At 38.8% G+C, this 26,694-nt stretch overlaps 1 protein-coding gene across 1 annotated transcript in view; it reads right to left on the bottom strand.

The window, feature by feature from the left end:
* Nucleotides 1-26,354, bottom strand: part of RRP15 (ribosomal RNA processing 15 homolog) — a 46,820-nt gene extending 20,466 nt beyond the window's left edge. Inside the window, exons 1-4 of the mRNA XM_029226802.1 lie at nt 26,195-26,354; nt 13,349-13,623; nt 10,818-10,915; nt 8,214-8,415 (exon numbers count right to left, since the gene is read on the bottom strand). Coding sequence (XP_029082635.1) covers nt 8,214-8,415; nt 10,818-10,915; nt 13,349-13,623; nt 26,195-26,339 — 720 coding nt within the window. The 5' untranslated portion in view covers nt 26,340-26,354. The remainder of the gene's footprint in view (nt 1-8,213; nt 8,416-10,817; nt 10,916-13,348; nt 13,624-26,194) is intronic.
* Nucleotides 26,355-26,694: the final 340 nt, after the last annotated feature.

Below are 26,694 nucleotides of genomic sequence, written 5' to 3'. Positions count from 1 at the left end.
CTGCTCTTCGGGCCGCCTGCTCCTTTGTGTCAGGCTTCCCGCACCAACCCAGGGCCTCTGCCCCGCGCTTGACGTTTTTGACCTGATTTACTGTCATCCGTCTCATTTCTCATTACAACCTGGAGCAGACATTGCCTCCAAAAGTCTTTACCTCTCAGACATGTTCCACCTTTTACAGTCTTGATTTGGTGAAAGCTGTCACCATTCCTGAATCTCCCAAGCTGTCGTCGACCTCATGGTCACCCACAGTCCCTCCCTCTCCTTCATCCCTCGGAATCAGGTGAGTCCCAGACCGAGTCAACCTCAAAACTGCCTCTCAAATCTGGCTCCTCTTTTCTTCTCACCCCCATGCAACCTTAGCTCACCCCCTTTTAGTTCTCCCCTCCTGCTCTGATTACCACAATAGCCTCCCACTGGTTGGTCTTCTGACACTGGCTTTACATCCTCCAGCCTTCTTTTTCTTAAAAATAATCAAACCTGATTATTTCAAACATCACTTACCTGATGAAAAATTACAACTGGCTCCCAAATGCCTAAAGGATAAAGTCCAAATTCCTTAACTGAAGGTACGAGACTAAAAAATCTGATCCCAACTTACTCAGAATCCCCTTTTCTAGCTCCCCACCCATCAGCAAACACCCTATATTCCAACCCCTATGGAAGAAGAAAAGAGAAAAGAAAGAAAATTATAAAGAATGTGAAAAACTGGAAAACTCTTAAGCTTTTTTCCCTTACAGTAGTACAAAGATTGGCAGTTCTTTTCCTCCTAACCAACTGCTTAAGTGTGCCTTGAAAGGAAGTAAAAATGAGATGCATGGTCTCTTTTTTCCTTGAATTATTACTAGTGAAAATGTCTACTGATTATGGCTTCATTCTCTGATGCTTACTTCATTTAAGTGTTTTCAAAGACTGTCTCAGTATAGGCTGGTTTCAGCAACACTGAACACTTGTTCCAATTTGTGACTTTCTTTACGAAATTCTTTAGCTTGAAGGTAAACACTTCAACAGAAGTATCACGCACTGCTGCCGCCTTCCCCGTTATCATCTGAATTCACCATTATACAATGAAAAATGCTTCTTCAGTTACTCAAAGCACCTTTACCTACAGGCTAGGTTGGTTCAATGGATGAACTAGTGCCACCGCTACGTTTGCTTCATGACATTTTAAAATCAAAGCTAAAGTTCTTATATTCTTCCAAAGCACATTCCTCTTGAGAGTCACATTTTCTATGAACATTCTCACATCATAATTTTTCCAACTTTAAAACTTTCTAATTTCATGAGCTAACAACTGTACCACCTGGAACACATACTAAAACAATTTTTCAAATGGTTTCTCTTCTCGTTTCTATTCGATGGACTGATTCATTCAAAGAACCAACCTCCACTGAATTTGACATTCAATACTTTACCCCAAATTTTTATTTTTTGGCTAAGAATCACTCTTTTCTTAGGCTTTATCACTTCCACTAACAATGTTGCATTTCATAGCCCTCTCTCACAAAACATAAATAAAATAAAAAATAAAAATAAACTAAGTCCCCTGTATTGATTTAACAAGATTTACTGTGACATGCATGACATGATAGGGAATAGAGAAAACAATGGGCATAAAAGTAGATACTGGGTAGTGAACTCACCAGTAAGTGACATACTTCTGCATATAAGCTTTACAATATGAGGAACTTTTTAAAAAAGGAAAAAGCAAAAAAAACCAGAGTGTTAAATCTGTGAATGCCAAGGTGTAATGTGTTTACACTTATTAACGTGATGCATATCCTCTGTACAAATGACCTGGCTTAATGTGATGAAAGAGATACACAATTATTTATTAAGAAAAAAAATTAAACCATACATATGTAACTGAAGAAACAGCTCATTTTTTTAGAGATGAAAAATACTTAGAATAATAACTGCCCTAGGCACTAGAGTGAAGGCTTTTTTTGATTTACAAATATTAGCTGTCATTTCTTCTGAAACAAGCCCATCAAGTACCTTTTTGTCTTACTTCACAGTACCCAAGCTCAGCTCCAAGGAGTAAAGTACAGTAATTGGTGACTCAACTGTAATTTAATATATCAGTGTGACATCTTTTAAAATACTTGTAAGTCATTTCAAAATCTCTTTCCCTAAAAATGATCTTTAAAAAGCAATTACACCTTTTCTGCCCTAAGGAGGGGTTTCTAACATATGAGTTCCCAAGTACTTTGCTCTAGAAATAATGACTACCTACAACAAAATTAGGAAAGAAAAAGATTTTAAAACTTCTAAGGGCAACAGCATTATCCAAGTCAGCAGGATCAGAGGAGGAAAAATGTCTTGATAAAGAGCTAACGATATGAAAGGCAGTCTTGGAACATATGAAAAAGTACTCCAATCTAGGCACCAAAAGCCTTAAAGAAGATCATGGTTTTAAATGAAATAAACAGACTTTAAACAGCTGAAGTTGTAGCTCACAAAAACAGTAAATATAAAAACATAAAATGAAGTAAGTCAAATGTAGATGTATAGTGCACAAATACATATCACCCTTAAAAAAGTTATAAGTCATAGATATGTGACTTGTAAAGAAATGAATTAGTAATTCTCGTTATCTATCAGATTACATAACAAAAATTAACAGACTAGTCAAATTTTTTAAAAAGCATATACTCTTTTCTTCTTTATTTTCTAAGAAACAATGCTAAACACACATGTGCCAGAGCATGAATCTAAATATCTAAAGACTCTCAAAGGAAGAGAGATAATCACGATTGTTTCCAAAGAAGATGCAAACCCATAGAAATAGAAGTGAATATATCTGCTTCACATGGACGTTTCCCTCTTTATATGGCTAAAATTTTAGGAAGTATGCCTATAATGTATTTTTCAAACAATTCACTTCAAAACATTAAAAATGTCAAAATTTAAAGGTTTATTGTTTGTGAAATACTTTATAATCAACTTAAGACTACCAGTAATTCCATTAAAGCAATAGGAAGCTACGATAGATGAACCTTTTTGCTTTTAAAATAAAAAGGAGGTCTTCCAATTAACCCCCAGACATGCATTTATCTCCAATTCTTACAGGAAAGCCTACAAAAATTAAAATAAAGGTATAAAAGTTATAAACATACAAGGAAACAATACAGAAGGGAAAACAATAGGAGACACAATACGCCAGCAAATTTTGGGGGGATGAAAACTAGATAGAGTAGTAGCAACCAATTAACAGAGAAAAATAAGCTGATGTTTAAGTGACAAACAATGGATCCATGCTCAGGAACTGGGGGCAGTGGGTGGAGGTAGGGGTAATGGGTGCGATAAAAACAGAAGAATGGCTGATAGTCCGTGTAAGCAACAGTTATTAGACCTCTTGGCCCCCTCGCCCGCTTATGGAGGCAGGTGACTGACACTAACATGGACAGTAGTTTACTCCCTGAAAATATTAAACCAGAGAGGTCCTGGACTCTGGAGCACCGGCTAACACAAAGAGCTTGTACTGGATAAGTCTACATACTGAATGCTGGAGCCCCAAAGACTATTCCTACATTCTGCTCCAAGAATACTGGCAGCAAGTTCTTACCCCATACATAGGCAGAGGATTCTTAAGAGTCTTCTCTAGAAAAGATATAAAGTTCCAGAAGAAAGTCCTACAGAAACTGACATTTGGACATTCCCCAACAAAAGCACCAACTCTCTTGATTCTTCTATAGCTGAGCTCACCAACCAGTAAAGCCTGGGCTCATGCTGGGATGCTCAATCCATTCTCTAGTACTTTACTCGTAAATATGAGTAGACACTGAGGAGCGCCATGTACTAAGGAAGGCCTCCAAATGGAAAGACTGAGGCCAAAGCAAACAGCAAAAATGAGCTCAGAAGAGACTAAAACAACGCAGAGTAGAAGACAAATTTAAGATGCCTATAATTAATTCCCCAAAGAGAACAGATAGTGCATTCGTGAAACAATAATAGGATCCCAAGAATAAAACAAAAGAACAAAAACTGTTCTTCAAAATTAAAAAATATGAAGTCATATATTTTTAAAACTCAATTTAAGGGCTAGAAATCAAAGAACTTCCCCCAGAAAGGTGCCAGAGAGAGAGAAAATTAGAGGGGAAAAAAGTTATGAAAATAAGAGGATCAATCCAGAAGATCTAACAACCAATTAGCAGAAATTCCAGAAAGAGAACACAGAAAAAAAAAAAGGCACAAAAATCATCAAAGATATTAAATCCAAGAAACCAAACAACGTGTCTAGAAGGGAGGAACATGAACTTCTCACTGGGTTGAGAGAGCCGCCACGGGCTCAGCACAGGGAGTGAGCAAGCCGCCCGGCGCATTTCACTGCAGAGTTTCAGAACAGCAGAGATAGAGAGACGAGCCCAAAGGTTCCAAGGGGTAAAGAACCAGAAATCAAAACAGCACAGGGCCTCTCACTGGCAAAAAAAAAAAAAAAAGAAAAAGAAAATGAAACAATAACTTCAAATTTCTGAGGGAAGATTATTTCTAACACACATCTATACTATATTAGTTTCCCATGTCTGCCATAGTATCACTACCACCAAGTGGGTGGCTTAAAACAACAGCCATTTAGCGTGCCACAGTTGAGAGTGTGGCCAGGCCCCCCTTCCTGAGGGCTGTGGGAGAGAAGCACTTCTGTGCTTCCTCCAGCTCCTGGGGGCTGTCGGCACTCTGACTCGTGGCTATCACTCCAGCCTCTGCCTCCGCTGTGACACTGCCCCTTCTGCTTCTGCCTGTCAGATCTCCCATGTGTCTCTTACAAGGACACTTGTCACTGGACTTAGGGCCCATGCAGATAATTCAGTATGATCTCTTCATCTCAACATCCTTAACTTAATTACATCCGCAAAGACCCTTTTTCCAAATAAGGTACATCACAGCTTCCAGGTATCAGGATGTGGACTTATTTCGGGGGCCACCATTCAACCCACTACATATATCTAGCCAATGCATCAATTAAAAATGAGAATACCCAAATACGTTCCCAGAAAGCTCCTGGTAAATGTAACCTCATCAAAATGAGGGAGAAAGCCAAGAGAAAATAAGACATTTAGTCCAAGAAACAGAGACTACTGCACAGGGAAGAGGCAAAGGGAATTCCCAGGACAGTGATAAAGCAAAGTCGAAAATAGACAGTGCCTAGCAGGTAAAAAACAATCAGTCTGGACTGTAGCAGGGTGACCATGAAGAAAATAGTACTGAGAAGGGTTTAAGAGTTCTTTTGAAGAGTGTAGCAAGCCTTTGGTGCATAAAACAAAGCAAATGTTAATTCCAGGAAAACAAAAACTGTAAGGAAATAAAGAAAGAAAATAATATTATCATATATTACTTGGCTTAGCAGTGAATAATGTTTACATTGAATACTGATTTAGCCAAAAACATGAATATACTATATTGGAAGGACCGAGTATGAGATGTATGGGGTCGAAGGAATGTTAAGAATGCCAATTCTTTACCTTCCATAAAAGATAATATCTAATATTGATAACAAAACAGTATGAATATTATTTAATATATGGAGGTAAACACTAGAAGATCTATTACCTTGGGGCGAAGGGACAAGACAAGGGGTAGAGGGGGATGGGGAAGGGTATTTTATTTAGTCATAGTTCCCTTTTGGAGCAGTGTTCCTATTGCGTTGAAAATAAAATTTAAAAAAAATTAATGCAGCAAAAAAGAAAAGGTTTTGAGAAAAGTAACTTGTTCAGGGCCGTAATATAGCTAAGAAACGTTTGTCACAATGTCTCAAAGTTTCTAATATCTTGCAGGAGTATGGAAATTCTTGAAACAGGGTTCTTAAATCCCCAAGTCACATGTCTTCCTAAGGATTCAAAAACAGACAAACAGACAAACAAATAAAGCAACCAACCACACACAACACCAAGAGCACTCCTGAGGTACACTGACAGTAGTGGACCTGGCCTCTAGGTTAGATTATTACCACTCTACCCAGCTTTGCTTAATCTAACACGACTGGCTCTTGTCTGTTTTGAACTTTAATGTCACAACCACCGGGTAAAGGGGCTGAAGATATGAAGGTCTTTCTAGATTGGTATCCTGACAGATAGCTGCCAGTGAATCCAGTTTATATGTGGATGGACGCTAAAGATTTCACAATATTAGAAATAAGAGATTAAAAGCCTGTGTTCTGAATACCATTATGCTCAGAAAAGAGACACCAATGAGCAACTTCCATAAAATCTCTTCTGTCAAGACTGTATGAGGAGAGAAGGAGCATTTATTAGGCAAATGTGTAGCAGCAGTGGTGCTAGGATAAGGTGAAATCAGAGAAAAGGCTGAAATCTTATTCTCTACTTAATTAACGTTCTCCTTTATCCAGTCCATTAATACATGACTCATTTCCGAATGGTGTTTTGGCACACCAAACCGATTCCCACCTTGGCCTTCCCTCCTTCTCTTCAATTGCCTTAAAAGTCCACCTATTTCAAGTAACCTACATAGACTTAACTGTTCTATGTCCTAAATGAATAATATAGGTTACTTTGAAATTCTCCCCACAGATGGGAATAGCCACTTAATTTATAGTCTATTATACATAGTGTAATTGATGATAATAGTCTAGACATACTAATTGAGAATTTGTATGTTGTCATGTTAATCTTATTTACTTGAGATCATGTGTCTGTCTGAATTGTAAGCCTTTAAAAGATACAAGGATAGCACCTGGTACAAATAGGTACTTTACGTTTTTCCATAAGTATAAGATCAAAATGAAAACAAACATTTTTAAAGGAAAAAAATGTGCCAGGGTAGCACTTGTGTGGGATAGGTAGTTCTAGAAACAAATTACTTTTAAAGCAAAGCCACTTTGGTTTAAATCTCAAGGAATTTTTGACCTTGTCTCAGACTAATACCATGCCTGTGATCACTCAAGTAGAAAAAAAGAAGGTCAAGAGCAAAAGAGCAAATGGTAACAAAGAAAATGCAATAATTCCACTGAAAAGAACCCTTCATGTATTTTCATAACTCATGAAAAAACTAATCCCAAAGCAAAAACAAATGCTTCTATTAAAACTTACTTTGAAACCAACGAGGAAAAGGGAAAAAAAGTCTTTCCTTTTCCATTGCCCCATTAGCTCTTTCTCATCCAATGCTGCTGGATCTTTCTCCAGCTCTTACAGGAAAGTATCATTACATCACAAGTGAGAACAGAACACAGCCTGTTAGACTTTTTAACTAAAAAGTACAAATCCCCATGCACAGTATTCATGTGTTCATAATTACTTCTGACAAACACTTTAAAAAGGCAGCACCAGTGAGCACCGCATTTACATAAATATACAAAATTTGAGTCCTTTGATATTCAAGAGATCAGCAAAGTATAAACAGCTTAGAAAATTTTTGCCAAAATTAGGTAAAATGGCCACTTAATCAAGAAACTTGAAAAATACTTCAACACTAGGCTAGCATGAAATTCCTAAATGCTCTTCTTGCCAGAGTTCCTATTGTCTTCCCAAAATACAAACAAAAAACTTACGAAAGCAACTCTAGTTTCCTGATTGAAGTACTCTTTGTTGGCCATAGAAACCAAGTCATCAAATGCAACTATGTACTTTGCTTTAATTAAAAAAAAAACACAGCCCTTCTGAGAGTAAAGCACATTTCAGAACCTTTCACCTGGTACAGTAAAAAGAAAGCTAGTGGGGTTCATAGGTCAAAAGGCTGGAGAAGCAGAGATTCATGCCAAAGATCATGAAAAGTATTTATGTTCTTCATCTCCCAAACAGCCAAGTATCATCAAAGCTGCCTCAGCACAAGGATGAATTCTCACCATATTTCCCAAAGCTCCAATTCTTCATTTTAGAAGTTACACACCATCACAATTACCACTGTGGGTAACAATCTCAATTGAAGCTGTATCCCTCACTTAGTCTTCTACAAAACGCAGGATTTCAGATAGGAGAGAGACTGCTCTGTCTCTAAAAAATTTACCTGAATCTACTGGTTCCTGAGTTCTAACATCTATAACTGGCAACTTCCATGCTGAATAAGTCATCAATTTAAGAATACATCAATACATCAATTTAGGAATACAAACTTTTAAATTAGGCTGTGGGCATGTAGACATTTTAATAAAATCTGAAAAAAAAAAAACACAAAACCAACCCTACAATTTTATAGTATGCTTTTTCACCTCAAAACTCTAAGAGCTGACATCTGATGCACTGAATCCTATCTAACGGTCTTACCTGTTTGGCTTTCGAGTTCTTCCCAGTCAAACTTTTCTCATTTGTGCTTCCATCCATCCCTCTGAGAACACTGATGAAATCTTTCTTGGAAACAGTTGATATCAGCTTAGCACGCTTTCTAATAGAGCCTCCAGCTTCTTTAACTTTTTCATCAACGTTCTTCTGATGCTTTTGAACAGCATTAAATAATTGCACCACACCCCTATAGAACATAAATGACCAGAGCAATGTAGTTAAGTAACAGTTACACTAGAACACAAACTCTGAGGACAGAAACAATGTATTTTCACTGCTCAGAAAAGAGGCACTAATTTAATAGGCACTCAAGTGAAAAGCGCTGAACAAATCTGAAAAGTGAACATACATTTCAATGAATGAATATAAACTTCTGAATAGAGAATAAATATATGTGGATTGATTTGTGATTTTTTTTCAGCTTTAGTCTTTCTAAATCAACTTTTGTACAACTAGTACTAAGAATCAGAACTAAGATGTTTTAACACAAACATCTACTTCTCAAAATATAAAGGCTTTACAGTGTAAATGGAATGAGCACAGCCTTTATTTACAGTTAGCTGTCTAATCACCTGATGCTAGGAAGGATTTTCTGGATCTCAATTTCATCTGTAAATGGGAAAAACAATACTCAAGAAGCTTAAAAAGTATTCAGCTATGTTACCTGCAACTCTTATAAGACTAATTTAAAAAAATATTTTTGAAGTACTTGGTGCTATAGTTAAACTCACCGAAAGATAAACTCTGAAGATTAAGAACTGTCATGTCCATTACAGTAGCCACGAGCCACACGTAGCTAGCGAACACACAAAATATGGCCCGTATGAACTGCAATGTGCTCCAAGTTTAAAATACACACTGGATTTTGAAGACTCAGTATGAAAAAGAGAATTTTAAAATCTCTTTAATAATTGTTTTATATTGATTACATGCTGAAATAATAATTTGACTATATTGAGTTAAATGTATTATTTAAATTAATTTCACCTCTTTCTTTATACTTTTTTCAATGTGGCTATAAGAAAATTTTAAATTACACACATGGATCACATTATATTTCTACTGGACAGCAATGATTTAGACCATTAACATTCCTTCCAGCTCTAAAATTCTATAACCTATTAATTTTCCTGCTCTAATCATCACTGGCAGACGCAATCCGCCACAGGCCCTGAGCATCCCTGCACGTTCTTGCTGGGTTCTTCAAGAATGCAAGGCCCCGACTGCTCTTTACCCAGGCCATTTCTCAGGGTTGTGTTTGCAGTACGCAACCCTGAAAGATGAGGTAATGTCTCCCCCCGGACAAAGAGCAGGCTTGTTACCATTCACCATAAAAGCAACAGACTCCCAGGTACAGAGTTCCTCTCCTGTAACACAACCCACCACAGGCACAGGCATCCATCTAGGGCACCTGCACTGCCCCCGTGGGACACAGGGAACCAGTGGGAACGTGAAGCTCTGGCTACTGCTTTTGCCGTGAGTAACAAAGTCCTTTGTCTCTGGCCCACAAGCCTCTTGTCTCCTGCCAGCATCGAAGAAACTTTACCAAGCTGGCTTATTTGTTTATAAGGAGGGTAAAATTCCATACCCTTCACAGCAGGGCTGGGACCAAAGTGAGGAGAGTGAGATGCCCAGGGTATAAAATTTAAGGAGGCACTTATTCTCTGGCACTAATCCTGCACTCTTCTAAGCTCTGCACGGGTATTAATTATTTAATTCTCTGAGAAATCCTATAGGGTAGGTATAATATTCTCTCCTTTTTCTAAGGAAAAATAAACTGAGACAGAGAGAACGTAAGTAAATGCCCAGGGACACCCAGCTAGTCAGCCAGTGTGCAGGGACAGGTCAGCAGTCTGGCTCTACTGCTCCCTCTCTTACCCATGCAGCCTCACTGTCTTACTGTACAACACCCAGATGGACTGTTGTAGGCAAACAGGACATTTAAGGGAATTCCACTAAATGTAATTGCTATATTCTTTAAGCAGCAACCCAACTGTTACCTCCACCGTGGAGCCTGCTGCAACTCCCCTACAGTCTCCCATCATATGTTCCTAACACATCAGACGTACCTTTATTTACAAAGAGACTAGAACTCCTATACGTAAGTGGGCAAAGACCATGCAGCAGCCACCAGATTCTATTTATCTTTGAACACAGAGGGCAACAAATGAATGTTTGGTGCCAATGATAAAAAAAAAATGCTGAGTGAAAGGACAGCACGAAGCTGCTATAATGTGTAATTTGTGACGTCATATAGTGCAAAATAACAAAAATAATCATCTAGTGCCATAATTTAAGACAAGCATCCTAAGAGAAATGCAGTAAGAGGTCTGATTATACTGTTCTTGTGACTATAAAATACAAGATGATATGAAATAGGTTCATACCAAATATCCACTTAGCACGTTATATTCTTGCCTCATGAGACCTCCAAAATCTGCGGTTGAATCCAGTATTAAATAGGCAGAGGCTCAGACATAAATCACTTGGCTCTGAGAAGGCAGACCTTAAGAATCAAAGCTAGTCCGAAATGGATCACTCCACAGCTCTAGAGTACTAATTTTTTAAAGGGCAAGAACACTGTCTTACCTCGTTGCAATTCTCTGAAGATTTCTCTCTGTTTCTTTGTCTTTGACAACATCTGGCTTTACTCTGCACATCATTTCCCATTCCCGCTTCTTATCAAGCTGTGTTATAAATATTGTTATGTGAAAGAATATTAGGCATTTTTGAAAGTGCAGCATACTTTGATATGATACTCTGTGAAAGGACAAAGGTAATAAATCATTCTGGCTTAGTTTGTCACAGGGACTTTCAAAAACCCACACTTTCAGGGGTTCGGCTCAGGGAGCCTGTGGTTAGCACTCCGAGTGTCATGTGAGAGGCACCAAGTGAGCTGACAGCAGGCTCTCTGACAGCAGGGGCCTGGAGAGCCGCCAGCCGGGCAGGACAAGGCAGGGTGTGCGCAGCCCCGTTCCCGCCCTGCCATCACCAGATCCTCGGAGGGGAGCATCAGCAAGGCTCCAAACTACCCTCTTCCGTAACCACAAGTTTAAATACCGTTTCTCTTTATTTTTAGAAACTGACTTCCTCAGCAGTCAGAACTATTAAGAATTTGTATCAGCTTTGAAAAGAATAGCGTCATATCCAGATATACCCTGTTTATACAGTGACTATTTTTCTTTTCTCTTATGGCACATCTGACCAATATCCTTGCCAAATATGGCATATCAGTCACAAACTACAACAAATTGATTCTTTGCTATAATGCAGAAATAGAAAGGGATCAGGAGATAAGGAAATCTCAAAGACAACACAATCTAATTCAAAACTGTTTTCCGGGGGTATCCTGGTCTCAGGTACCTGATTTGATACACAGCTTCTCCAGGTCCCCTCCTCAGGCCAACCTATCACCAATATCAAATATACTGAAATGATGAACTAATCACCAAGAAGCTGATGAACATCAAAACCAGTAAGAATCAGTGGGAAAAAGTCTCCTTTTATCTTTTCCTTTTCTCCATTCATTTAATCTCTCATTTTGTATTAACAAAAACATCTGATCACGGTAAAACCAAATCTTTGCTCTTGGTATCAAGATTACTCTGATTCCTTTTTAAAGGAGTAGATCCTTCCCCAAATCATGTAATTTATTTTAACTATCATGAAATTCATTATCAGACTATGCCAGAAATTTAAAAATCTTACTTTTAAAACAGTTGATTCTTAATTTTCTATTGTACCCAGGGGATAACAGGCATGCAGGATCCCAAAATATTTTTTAACTTTGAAATGTACTTTTATACTTATGATTAGAAATAAGTAGCTAATATTCTGGAAACCAGTAATATTTAACATTAAAAAACGATAATTTACATAGACTCTACCCAGAAATATACACTCAGAGTGTTTGTGGCTGCTGTGTTGTGTTTCTGGTATCCACACGAGTGCTTTCATGCATTATGTGGACAGTACCATCTCTAGCACTCAAAGCTTTGGCCTAGAGCAGAGTTACAGACTCGTTTCTGTTGGCTTCAAAATGCTGTTCTCTCACTGGAACACGAGGACTACAGGTAATTAAGGATTAAAGCCTCTTCTAGCTTTTGCCAGATAGAAAACAAAGATTCAAATTTTCAGTTGAAAAGCTATCAGTAAGATTTAGAGATAAAACTGATCTTAAATAAAGTACAATGAGAATATCGAATTAATAAAAGAGCACGTTGTTTCTAAGAGCAACACTTGAAAAGTTCCATCTTTATATAGCCTCTTACAGAGAGCCAACCAGTATTAGGAACAAAGAAAACATTCATCTTGAAACAAGATAAGGGGATGGTGAACTTAAAAGGAAGTAAATGCCATTGAAATCTATTTTTCTTTCATTTTTACCTATAACATAACTCTTGGAAATGAGTACTTTTATATTGTCAGTACGATTGTAGAAAGTTATTTTTCTCTCATTAAAAAATAATACCTATTTCAGTAACCAAATATTTTTAGACATAGAAATACCTCATCAGGGGATATAAAACCTTATTATTGTTTCTCTATCTCCTCTGTAATACACAACAGCAAACTTTTGTCCAACTTTTGGCCTTTCCCTTTCATTAGTAGGCGGCACTAGTCTAACTTCTTCCACCAGTGGTTTAACAAAAGGTACCAGGAACTCAAGTTTATCCAACAGTGAAAGTTTGTTTTCAGAACTGCAACCAACCCCTGACAATGACATCATCAAAGATTTATACCATAAAACAGATTTTGAGCGAAAAGTAACTAACATGATTCTATTAGTTCAGAATTAATAAAGTTAGTATCTGGAGAGCTAAGTTGAATAAGATATTCAAACCCAGGAGTCACTGTCACATGTATAACTACTTGATTTTAAAAGGATACATTTCCTTGGCGTTTACATTTCTATTGCTTTGCTTAGATGAACAAAAAGTGAACATGCTCAACAGAATGATTCAGACTAGATTTCTGAACACAACCTTGGTTATGCACCCTCACATAAAACGCAAGTTACAAACTGTAATGTTAATTGGACAAACACTGCAGGGAACAATCTGGTGCAGATAAGAACTAGACTAGACGACCTAATCTACAGAACAACTGGTAGGACACACCTGTTTTCTTTTCTCTAGTCTCTCTTGCTTTAACTTCTCTTTTTCCTTTTCCAGCTCCTTGTTTTTGACCAGAATGGTGGGTTTACTTTTAGGAGTCTTCTTGTTAAGGATTTTAGCCATGGCATCTGCCCAGCCCACATTAGTTCCAACACTAGCTTCTACAGCATTTTCACTGCCATCGTCACAGGGCTCAGCTTCATCCTCATTGTCAGCTTCTACTGCTTCTTCACCAGAGGAAAAGTGATCCTCTTCCGATCCACAGCTTCCTACAGAACCTAAGAGTAGAAACAAATTAAACTTTAAAACCAGAGGCAGACCTTGGCAAGGCCATGGTAAGACCCCGGGGGCCCTTCCTAAGGCTAACGGTTCTCCATCAGTCTCCATTCTTGCAAGAGGAGACTTTGCCGAGTCCCACAGCTGCAGTAATAGCGGAGAATGGCAGGACCCTCCATCCTACTGCCATCCTCCCCCAAAGACCTGGTCCAGCCATGTGGACGGGGAGGCCGCAGTGGCTTCAGCACCCAGGACCCAGGGAGTAGAAAAAAATCCAACAGCCCCACCACGTCTTGTCATCAAGGTGGTGACAGACGTTGACACGGTGCCAGTGCAGAGTGTGTTCAAATCCCCAGGCTTTGTGTCATTAAACTACTTGAAGAGACTAATGAAGGTTACTTTAAAAACAAATAACAACAAAAACTTTAATCTGTCAAGAAAATGGTATAGTGATCCCATGGCACAGAGAAGTCAAATTAAGTTCTCTGAGGGCTTTGGCCCAGATGTTTAAAATTCTGAATTTGTGTGCAGAAAAATCTAAAAACCAACTTCCTTTTATAGAATCTGCATATGACATTAATCAATTGGGGTGTTTCAACATTTCTGAAAAATAATCTAATGAAGTGATACGTGCCCAGGGTTTGACTGCACTGCTGGGTGACTGAGTGAAAATATCAAGTTCTGGGTTGAGGATACAAATTCGTATACTGTTGAATTTTCTCATGCGGAACCACCAAAACAAGCATATACAGGTTACCAGCAAACTATGTCATCATTTAAGATTCAAATGGCTGGGATTAGAGGAGTGGCCTAAAGAACAATCCAGTTGGTGACCTTACTCAAAAATCAACTTGCCAGGAAGCTCTGGGTACTTTTAAGTTTTGCAGCCTATCTCAAATTCTGAAGCTCACTGTACTTTAACAACAAGAACACAAGCCCCAGCACAGTGTGTGGGTAACTATATGATCCAGAGCCTTCTGAAGAGTTTCTGCTTTGCTCTTCAGAAACCTATGGAACTATTAGGAAATACTTCAAAAGTAGTTTTATATCAGCTTATGGCTACGATCAAAGTGAAAGGAACTGAATGTGTAGTCAGCTCTTCAATTCTGAGTGATCCTCCCTAAACTCTTGACTTTAAGCCATGAATTAAGAGAACTGCTGAAAAGACCTGACTTTTAGCTAGTCATCATTATATTTGCTTTTTGGTATGACTTTTGCATAAACCTTTTTTTTTTTTTTTCTTCCCCACGGGCCTCTCACTGTTGTGGCCTCTCCCATTGCGGAGCACAGGCTCCGGACGCGCAGGCTCAGTGGCCATGGCTCACGGGCCCAGCCGCTCCGCGGCACGTGGGATCTTCCCGGACCGGGGCACGAACCCGTGTCCCCTGCATCGGCAGGCGGACTCTCAACGACTGCACCACCAGGGAAGCCCCAATACCTTTATTTTTTAATTGTTGCGAATTCATGAAATAAAAGGATGGAAAACTAAACATTTAACATATTGAAACTAAACTTGTAACATATTAGAAAAAAGCAAATAAAAATATATAAAACAAAGCATTTTATACACATATAAAAATGAGCCTCAAGCATAGGAGTAAAAAATGAAGTATCTTTGGGATTCCCTGGTGGCGCAGTGGTTGAGAGTCCGCCTGCCGATGCAGGGGACATGGGTTCGTGCCCCGGTCCGGGAAGATCCCACATGCTGCGGAGCGGCTGGGCCCGTGAGCCATGGCCGCTGAGCCTGCGCGTCCGGAGCCTGTGCTCTGCAACGGGAGAGGCCACAACAGTGAGAGGCCCGCGTACCACAAAAAAAAAAAAAAAAAAATGAAGTATCTTCAAAAAATTAACAGAACAATACATAAACTAGAGTTGAACACAGAGAGCAAAATAATACTTTATATTTTTAAAAAGCATGATCTTAAAACATAAAGTATGTTAATGATATCAAAAAATATTAAAGGAAATGATAAAGAAGCAAGAATCACTAATAATTCTACTGCCTTAATGTGCTGCATATTTCTTAATAAAGAGAAAGAATTTTTTTAAAGAGAAATTAATTTGCCACATATTTAATTTGAAGCTTCCTCTGTATCCTGTACGCTGGGCAAATTTAAGAAATCTGAGAACATGACTAGGATTTGATATGCAAATCTAAGGTGATATAAGAAATCTTACTGCCTGCAATATAAGAAAAAGTATCTAAATTTTGCCAAACAAAAGCTGAAAGCACTATCATTCAATGAAAATCTGAGTTTCTGCTATATACCAGATTCCAGAGTCACATTATTTTTTCCCCCAGAAGCATCTCCTAAGATCAGTGTTCCCTGGGAAGTGGGCTGAGAAACAAAGTTTGGAGAACATATTTAGCTGAAAAACATATATGTTAATATCGCATATGTTTATTCCTTAGTCAGCAGCACTAGACAGGCACGAATAACAAAATAAACAATTCTTTGAAAAGTACTTCTTCTAAGTAAGCATTTATCCAAATGTAAAGAGGCACAACAGCTTAAAAGTTTGTGTCAATGAAGAATCTCTGAGTGATTAAAAGCAGAAGTCTTTACTAGCTCCTGGTAAAATGTCAAAACTACAACACTGACATCTAGTGTTTTGTCCTGATGAATTCACACACAAATTGCAGCGAATTTCAGTTTCACCTACACTGTAAAGGCAGCCAAAGGCTTTATGGTTGTGTAAGCCGCTCCAATTTCTCCATTTCTAAACCCTGGCTATTTTTCTTTGGTGTGTTTCTTATCCAGCCTGACTACCACAACATGCATGTGATGGACACAATAAATCCATGACATTTTATAACACCATTTCATACCACCTGCACTTACCCCACCAATTAAAAAAAAAAAAAATCCCAGAATAATTTACTGAAGTCATAATTTTTATTTTATTATTTTTTAAGAAGCTCTAGCTCAGAAGTTTTTAGTCACGCATTCACTGCCGATGGAAATGATGATATTTTATATAAATTTAAAATGCCACTGTAATGAGGTCTTCCAGCATACTAAAAAACAGGATTTACTTCTAGGATACCAAAGATAATCACTATGCAAATCAGAAAATAGAACTGGTCCTTAAAAATCTACTGTAGCCTATGAGGATGAGATTTTTTGAATTGACCATGAACTGATATTTAAAAGAAGTTAAGTGGATGTAGATAAGCAAAAAATTCCTTTGAAGTTGTGTGTGTTATTTTAAACATTAACTCTAATTCTGCATTCTATTTTAAAAATCTGGAAATTAAGGAAGGGCTACAAAGAATGCTTATTGGAAGTAATAACTCAAGGTTCCAACAGAACTTTCTGCATTCATGGAAATGTTCTATTATCAGAGCTGCCCACTAGCCACCAGTCACAAGAGCCTACTGAGTACTTCAAATGTGGCTAGTACAGCTGAGTCACTGAATTTTTAACTTTATTTAATTTTAATTATTTTAAATTTAAAGTGACTAGTGGCTATCATATTGGACAGGGCAGGGTTAGACCTCTGAGATAATGAGGTAGACACAGGCATTTCTCCATCTCTTGCTGCCTTTTCCCCAAACTTCCACCAGCCTTTCAAACTTGCCATCTGTCCCTGATCCCAGATATATGGTTAGCTGCTGGCAGAAAAGTGAGCTTATTTACCTTAGCCTTTGGGATAAAGTTTTTAAAGAAGACTTGCAGTCCTTCAATATTTACCAAGAATCGTGAATGAAGACGAAGGAAGGCGAAAATGAAAAATCAAATTCTCCTCGAAGAAGCCAAATGTTTAGTAGGATATATAAATTAGTTAAAACCGATTGTAAAATTTGGTTTTACAATCTGTAAAATTTGTAAGTGTTCTTCTAAAAGAAAAACAATGAACAAAAGGGTGATTGTTTAGGGGTATCTTTTACAAAGATGATTTCAAGTTGTTTCTTAAAAGTAAAGCAAGAGCTTGAATGACAAGAGAAGGAAAAAGGCCAAAGAAATAAGTTTCTACAATGAGGCCAACTGAAAGAGGCAGGGGGCAAGATCACTGAATCTAGAACCAAAAACATCCTAGATTTGAGTCAATGCTCTGTATTAAAATTAAAACTGTAATATTACCGTAATCATTATTGCTGACATTCCAGGCAGAAGAAACCAGCATGTCCAAAAGCATGGGAATGTTGAAGAAGGTAAGATACTTATAAAATAACAAGAAGTTCACACTGGCTGAAACTGGAGATTTGGGGACTGGACGGTAAGAATTAGGTATGAAAAGCTGGTTGGTTTACATAAATAAGCTGGCCTGATTTATCATCCAAGAAATAAAATATACATCAAGCCCCAAGTTCTGCACTATAGGTGTGTACTTCCAGTAAGTGGCCAAACTGCTAGTGCTTTTTTCTCTTACCACCTACCTCAAGTCCTTACTTTTAAGAAAGTTTCTCTATTGGATTAAGAAGGTTGTTCGTTTAAAATACAAATATCATCTGGGAGCATTAAGGCTATTGGTTAACCTTGATATTACTTCACACCTTTAGAATTTACTCTAAATCAAACAGAACTCTCATAAAAATTTGACTGAGATCAGCTAGCAGTGGCTAAAGAGTAAAGACACAGAACTCAGGCTGCCTGATTCAATCTTATCTCCAGACAGAAATCTATGTGAATTTTCTGAAGGTTTTTGTGTTCTCAACCTTAATTTCCTTGTCTGTACAAATGGCAATAAAATAGTATCTACTTCATCGGGTTTTGTGATAATTAAATGAGTTAATATATACAAAGTTCTTGAAGAATGCCTAGCCCATAGTAAATGTTTACATGTCAATTACACACCACACACAGGACACAAACAACGTGGCTGTGGAGAAGAGAGGAACAAAGAAGAAATAACTTTGGTGGCTGGAATCTACAGGACATGTGAGGTGCTGAATGGGAAGCTTTAGATGATCAGTTACAGCACAGGGATTAAGAGCTCAGATTATAAAATTAGGCAGACTTGGCGCTATGTCCTGTTTCCATTACTTCCTACCAGTGTAATCTTGGGCAGGCTACCTAATCCCTGTGTCTCTGTAAAATGGGAATAAAAACAGTACCTACCTCAATGGGTTGTTATGATGATTAAATAACACAGGAAAAGCACTTAGCACAGCCCTGGCACATAGTAGGCACTAAAGAGATGACAGTAACCAGAAGACAGACAAAGGTACTAAGAACCTGGGAGCCAGAGCAGGGGGGAATCCCAAAAGCTTTAAAAACGATGCCGAAAAACAGCGGGGAAGGGGGAATAAATTTTCCTTCCACTATAATTCTACCCACAGTCTTGGCTATCATCTATAACCCATGCACCAGGCGTTCATGGTGAGAAGCCACCTCTGACTCTATTTCAGAAGTGGACGATGCCTCCATCCTACAGCTTTCCGAGCACTCTAAAACATGTGTTTAGGGCTAGGTGCTATTTAAAACACTTTTTATGCGTTATCATTTAATCCTCACAATACTCTTTGAGTTGCTATTATTATTCTATTTACAAAGGGAACGGTTCTCAAGCTTAAAAAAATGGCCAAAGTCACAAAGTTAATAAGGTAGGATGATAGGGCTGTTGACTTCTAAGGCACTACAAAGCTTTGAATCAAAGATTCAGCTTAGACTAATGTGTACTGAACTAAGGCAGAAAGTATTCACAAAATAGCTTAATAAAGCTTGAATTAAAAAGGAATTTCTCTCTAGGCCACAGGTAACAGAACAGCCATTGCTTGTGCCCATTCTCATTCCACCCCTAGCTATGCAGAGCTCTACAAAACTACTGCTCCCCACTCCAGGTTTAAATCATCTGTTCGATCGATCATGTCACGTGATCTTTCCTGCCCATTAGTACTTAATTTAGAATATTCAAAATTGATACTTGAAAACTTTTTTAAAAAGCATTTACCTCTTAAAAAAAAAAAAAGTAAGTTACCCCAGGTTTCCATAAAAATAACCAAAAATAAAATGAAAGTTCTACCACAGGACAAACTATCGGATGTGATTACTATGTGCTATCTGGGCAAGCCAGAGCAGACAGAGCCTGGTAGTCTGTTTCCTGAGTCTGTCCTATAAATTGCTAAACCACTCAAGTAGGACTATGATATACTTCATTTCTTAGGCATGTTCCTTTGCTATTTAAGTAACTTAAACGATGAAGGAAGCTATAAGCTACAGTTTGATGAAAAGCCCATTTATCTGCTAGGTTATTACATCTTGAATACTGTTTTGTAGTTTATCAAAAATGAAGGGATAGCTCCTCGGATCTTCTAAACTGATTGTTATCAAGTCTTGTGTTAGAAGTATATGGCCATTTTTCAAGTATGTAACCAGATAATTCAGAAAAAAATGAAATTACCATTCCTCCCTACTAGTTTATAGGCATATGGACACATTCTGTGAGGGAGGGGTCAATCACTTCATGGCACTGGACCAAGGCTTTCTTCACTTGGGTTGATTCACTGACTACAGAGCTTTTTTTTTTTTTTAATAAAGACTATTAGTTTAAGAAGCAAGTAGGTATTGTGTCTAAACCTCCAACAGTGCATAAATTCCATAAATCTGAGTAGGTCAATGATAACTCAGAGGTAGAGGTTATCACACTCTTCTTTATAATACGTGATATCATCACCAGTGTTCTCATTTTTTTCACGATTTACTGACTGGGAAGCTAGGTGTACCTGTGTTTTTTATTTAGACTACAAACTTAAGAGCCAAGTATATATTGTATCTAAACCTCCAACAAGGTATCAATTCAATAAATCTGAGTAGTTCCAGGTTAACTCACTTAGGGGTGGCATCCTCTCCTTTATAATGCTTGACATTTATGTGTTACTCAAACGTTGACTACAGCATTTTACCTTTCAAATACCTCTGATTCGTGATCATCCGCAATTTTACTACGACCAGATTTCAAACCCTACTGAAGAGTATTACAATTTACCAAAACTTCAGCCTGAATCATTTTGCTATCATTCAAGTTTATATTACATACAACTTCTGTTAATTTTTAACTTCAGCTAAAAATACCTGGTACATGAGAAAAGAGTGTAAAAATCACATTAAGAGAGTTTTCCAGTTTATAATAAATGGATATTGAGTACTACACCATGTTTCAGGATTTATGCCAAGTTCTGAGACACAGCTGTAACCAAAGCTTTCAAGGTCTCTCCCCACTGAACTAGGAAACTTCTGCAAAGTCTGACAAATAATACTTAAGAGGTTTACACTCATAAAAGCACAATTTTCTACCTTTCTTAAACAATGTGTCAAAAGAAATTAAAGCCAGAAGATAAAAAATAAAGTTAAAACAACATATGGGTTATACCTGTGTGTTTTCTATGGAATTTAAGTAGCATCTTGCTAAAGGAAGTTGCTTTCAAATGTTGATATAAGGCACATCCCTATCAATTTTTATGAACCAATTAAAATTCAAAGATAAGTCTCTAGTCTCTAATTCAATTTCCTAATAAAATGAGCTGGTACACTTTAATAATAAGTCTATAATTTGCTGATTCCTCATGTGTCTGAAGTCAGCTTCAATCGCCTGCCTTTATAATCTCTCAGAATCCATTCTCTATAAATTTTTGATAACTTAATAGTTCTGCCAAGGCCACATGTACACAAATATCTGAACTAGAAAAGCTGTTTCCATGGTTCACTTTTTTCCAGAAATATCTGACTTCACAAGAGGAAAAAAATCAACTTATATTAAATAGCAAATTCTGAGTTAAACCAAAGGAAAACGTCCCATCCAAAGGACCTACATTACTGAATTTATTAAATAAAAGGCCCTTTATTATTTATGTCTATTGAAGAGACACATTCTAAATCCTGAAAGAAACAGCAGAGGGAGACAACTAAGTAGAAATCTAAAGGACACAGAGAAGCTGGTTACGAGAAAGTGAAGAAAAAATAGCAGCTACTAGGACAGCATAAGCATGGCTAGGAGGGAGGAGAGCAAATGTGTTCACAGAACGAGGAGTTCAGAAACTGTGACACTAGCGAGCTGGGGGGCGACAAGGTGTGAGCCTTGAGGAGTAAGCAGCCCTCAGATCGTGGAGGCTGGGTATGCAGACTACCACCAGTTCACAATGATATAGTCCATCCTCCTCATTCACTGGCTTCTGTATTTGGGAAAATGAAATTATGAATTCAGCCTTGCAAATATATATATATATTTTAACATCTTTATTGGGGTATAATTGCTTTACAATGGTGTGTTAGTTTCTGCTTTATAACAAAGTGAATCAGTTATACATACACATATGTTCCCGTATCTCTTCCCTCTTGCGTCTCCCTCCCTCCCACCCTCCCTATCCCACCCCCCCATCCCATCCCTCCAGGCGGTCACAAAGCACCGAGCTCATCTCCCTGTGCTATGCGGCTGCTTCCCACTAGCTATCTACCTTACGTTTGGTAGTGTATCTATGTCCATGCCTCTCTCTTGCTTTGTCACAGCTCACCCTTCCCCCTCGCCATATCCTCAAGCCCGTTCTCTAGGTCTGTGTCTTTATTCCTGTCTTACCCCTAGGTTCTTCATGACATTTTTTGAAGGTCTGTGTCTTTATTCCTGTCCAGCCTTGCAAATATTGTGAGGTATCTATGGAACAACTAAGCACAGACAACCCATAGCTGTCAAAATCACTATTATTAATCCTGAATTTTACCAAAAATACATGACTAAATGATTAGATTATGGAGTAAGAAGGACAGAATTAAGAGACAACATCCTGCAACTATGGACTGAACAGTTTTCCATTGGGAGGCACAATGGAAACAGTATCTCCAAGCCTCTGTCTCCGCATCTGTAAAACAGAAACGCCATCAGCTACCTTGCAGGGTTACCAGAGGAAATTCTAATCTTTTTTCTGGAGAAAGCTCCAGCTTATAAACATCACGGTTATCAAGGGCTGGAAGGCTTATTGGGTGGTCAAGAGATGGGACTAGCAGTTTTGTTAGATCAGAAAAAATGTCATGATCATTAATCCAAATATTTATGAGTAGGTGCCTTGTGCCAAACATTAAATGCTTTACATATATGAGCTCATTGAATCTTTGCAAAAATCCTGAGGAGACACTTATCACCTCCATTTTAGGGATGAGGAAACTGAGGCAGGTCACAGTAAATAAGCAGTACAAACACAGGTGCCTCTTATACAACTGAGTAAAAGTGATCATTTCTAGAGATAATACATGGATATTAGGAGAAAAGAAGGAAGGCTGGAATAAGTGAGGAAGGAACGAAGACTACACAGTTAAAAACAGTGGAAGGAATGCTACAGAAATCTGACCACAAAAACACCCCTTAGTGATGGAACCTCCCTGAGTGGAAAAAAAATCTGTCTCAACACCAAGGTTTCCTCATACCCAATCTTTCTTAAGATTCTATGCCCTTGCTCTTTTACTTTCCGGAGAGCTTTTTTTTTTTTTTTTTGATCATCTCTATCCTCCTGGTTCCTCAACCGTATCAGCGGAGTCAGGGGTCAGAGTAAAGGCTCTAGAGCAAACTTCAGTAATGGTCGTGTCATTTACCAACTTGTTTATCAGCTTGTGCATTGGGGGAGCAAGATAAAACCTCTCTGTGTCTCAGTTTCTTATAAGTAAAATGAGGATAATAATAACCCTGTCTCACACGGTTGTTGTCAGAATTAAAGTGATACATAGGGAGCTTAGAAGAGTACCTAAGCTAATATTATTGTTATTATTACCTAATTCCTCTAACAGTATAGTACACCCAAAATTTATGGTGCTACAAGTTTATTTGGAAGTTGGTTATCTGGAAAATTGAATTCTTTCCTTCTGAAACACAGTTCAAGTGGGGACCGTCTCTCTGTCTTCCCTGTACTTTGCTAGTGCAATTCCTAAAAGAGTTTTGCAATTGCCTGATTGTTCTGGCTCTCTATGGCAGTCACCATACAGTTAGCAGTGATGTTTATAAACATGTGTCACCCTCTTGCTTAAAAGGTCTCAAGTGCTCCATACTGCCTACAAATAGAGAATCCTATTTCCTTCATATGGCAAGCAAGGTCCTTTACAATCTGGCTTTATCCTCTGTTCCTAGTCTCAGTGACTCCTCTGAAGAGCTAGAGCCATAGCCAACAATTCATCTCAACCTAACCAGCCATGTGTTTTAAGAAGCTGCATGCCACTGTATGTGCTTTTCCTACGTCTGAGAAAACTGTCCTCTCCACCCCCAGACTTAGAAAACTAAGGCTTCGATGAAATGACACCTTACTTATCCATATTCATTCAGCAAGAAAATGTACTTAGTACCAAAATGTGTAAGGAAGGCCCTATGAAAATAAAGATACATAAGACATCGTTCCAGCACTTGAACTTATATCCAAAAGGAGAGAGACACGTTAAAATAAAATAATAATACAGTACATTGTAAGTAATATGTATCAGATAGAAGGAAGCAACGCCTAGGCTGGGTTCTATAGGATATGGATTTCTCTGTCTCCATCCTTACCATTTTTAACTGGACCAGGATCATGGTAACTATAACCTTTATAATGAGCTCTTAATAATACTCAATACATTGTATTACAGTCCTGTGTTTAATATCTATCTTCCCGAAGACTAATTCTAGGGCAGGAATTTACTCATCCTTTGTATCCTCAACACCCAGAGGGTGACCAGAATACAGAAGAACACAATTGTTCACTGAACTGAACTGAATAATAAGGTCTCTATATTAGCCAAAAGCCTTCTTAACCCAAAATGTAATTGAACTATAACAGCAAGAGAACCCTAGAACCTAATCATATTTACAATAATGCACTGAGAAGTCAGGACAGCTCTAACTTGAAATTATCCAGTACTTGAATAGAGAAATCTACTTTCCACCTAAATCTGTAAGCAATACTGATATTCTGCTCCAAATGCAGGAGTATTTCTTTCTCTGACAACCCCACAGGAACCAGTCTATTGAGTTCAAAAAATATTGGGAGGGCTTCCCTTGGTGGCGCAGTGGTTGAGAGTCCGCCTGCCGATGCAGGGGACACGGGTTCGTGCCCTGGTCTGGGAAGATTCCACATGCCGCGGAGCGGCTGGGCCCGTGAGCCATGGCTGCTGAGCCTGTGCGTCCGGAGCCTGTGCTCCTCAACGGGAGAGGCCACAACAGTGAGAGGCCCGCGTACAGCAAAAAATATATATATATATTGGGAGATGTTCCAATCCCTGCTCAATGAATTGTCTGTTTTCCTTAACTCCTTTGGCAGGAGATAAGGATTCCAATTACCTAGGGACTCCAGTAGTATATGACAGTTTCTTCTTCTTAGTCCTGGAAGTCGAGGTTTATTCACTTATTTACTTAAATAGCTGCGAAGGATCCACAGCACGGCAGGCACTGTCTTAGGCACTGGGTACAGAGCAGTCTCTCCTCTTATGGAACTTACCTTCCAGCTGGGAGAGACACACAGCAAATATACAGTATGCCAGAGGGTTTGAGAAACGCTGAGGAAAATAAAGCAGGGTAGTAACTCAAAAAGTGAAGGCAGGGAGACACGGAGAAGAGTAAGGGTGTACATTAGATAGGGCGGTCAGGGACGAGTCTCGCAGACAAGGCATTGAATCAGAGACTGAAGGAGTGAGCAAGCGAGAGAGAGCCATGCAAGCATCTGAAAAGTATTCTAGGCAGTGACACCAGCAAGTGCAGAACCCACGGTGTGAGAGTTATGTTTAACATGTATAACAAACCACAGGACATCAATGTGGCTATAGTAAGGGGCAGCGCAGAGGGGCAGATGACGAGAGAGATGCCTGAACTAGATCATACACAGGCTAAGGACTTTGGATGTTATTCTGAGATGGGTGGCCACTGGCTCATCTTGAGCAGATAACTGACATGATCTGAGGTACATTATAAAAGAATAGATCTGGCTGTTACAAAGCTCTAGACAATACAAAGGAGCAATCACTGGCAGTAGTAAGTCAGGGGTCGTCTGCGACCCCTTTAACCTAAGAAGCTAGCGCCAAGAACGATGGTAAAGAGTAGAAGCATGGACACATCATGGTTGAAAGCCTTAAAATATATTTCCTTCCTTTCAAGAGCAAACGTCTCTGAGAGAGAGAGTTATCAACTGCTACTTTTAGCTATTCTACTTTAACCACCTACTCTTCTTTCATTTACTATCTCATCTCTTAACTCCCCAACAGATGCACGCATCTACCGCACAAGAAAATTCAAGTATACCATCCGTCTTCCTCTTTCGGCCTTTTGCTCCTTGCTCCATATGAGAACTAACTCATTCTTGTAATTCCAAATATCCCCCTTCCTTTCGTCCCTTGCTACTGTAAGCTTCGTTTTGCTGCTATAAGAAGGAGCAGTTTCATCTGTTTTAATTAATTACAGTGACGATAAAAATGTCTAATAAAAGAACTTGGAAGCTTTAACACGCAACAGGGACCCTTCCCTGAACACCACTTTCCCAAGCCTTCTCAAGGAGCCAAAGTCGCCCCTTCGCCGTCCTGAGGAGACGAAATTCGGGCGGCTAGCGGCAAATGCATTCGCATCCCCTGCTTCCCGCAAACTCATGCCGGCCTTTCCTCTGAGCAGCCAAACTCAGCCCTAGTACGTTACCTTCATTATCGGTAGCATCTTTGTCCTTATCTTCCAGCTCCGATGCTGCAGCCGGGGATATCATTTTCATCTTCCCCTTCTTCTTTAGTGAATTTTTCAGCTTTTTCCCCGCACTCACACGTGACTCTCGAACGGCCGCGGCCATGATTCCTAACCGGAAGCGTTCCGTGAGCGTTGCGTCCGGCTGTAACACAAAGGACTTCGGCATCTAGTTCCGGTGATACAAGGTTCCGAGGCTGTGCCATTTAGCCGGGAGTTCTCGGGCTGGAGGCTCACAATATGGATTGGAAAGAGGACTGATTGGTTGTCTTTACGTGCTATCTGCTCCAGTAAAAAACAATAATAATAATAAAAATCAGTGAATATACGTTCTCGGCCGACTCCTCTGCCAGCTCGCCCTTGTCCTGGTCCGCCGCCCCACTCTGACCCCAACCCGACCCGGTCCACTTTCATTTCCTCCCCACGGCTGTTTCCGTATCTGCTGCCGTATTTCATGTTGG

This window comes from Monodon monoceros, unplaced genomic scaffold (genome assembly GCF_005190385.1).
Source record: "Monodon monoceros isolate NGI ecotype Baffin Bay Population unplaced genomic scaffold, NGI_Narwhal_1 Super_Scaffold_18, whole genome shotgun sequence".
NCBI classification, from domain to species: Eukaryota; Metazoa; Chordata; class Mammalia; order Artiodactyla; family Monodontidae; genus Monodon; species Monodon monoceros.
The sequence above is the reverse complement of the archived record's forward strand: the minus strand, read 5'-3'. Positions and strand labels throughout refer to the sequence as shown.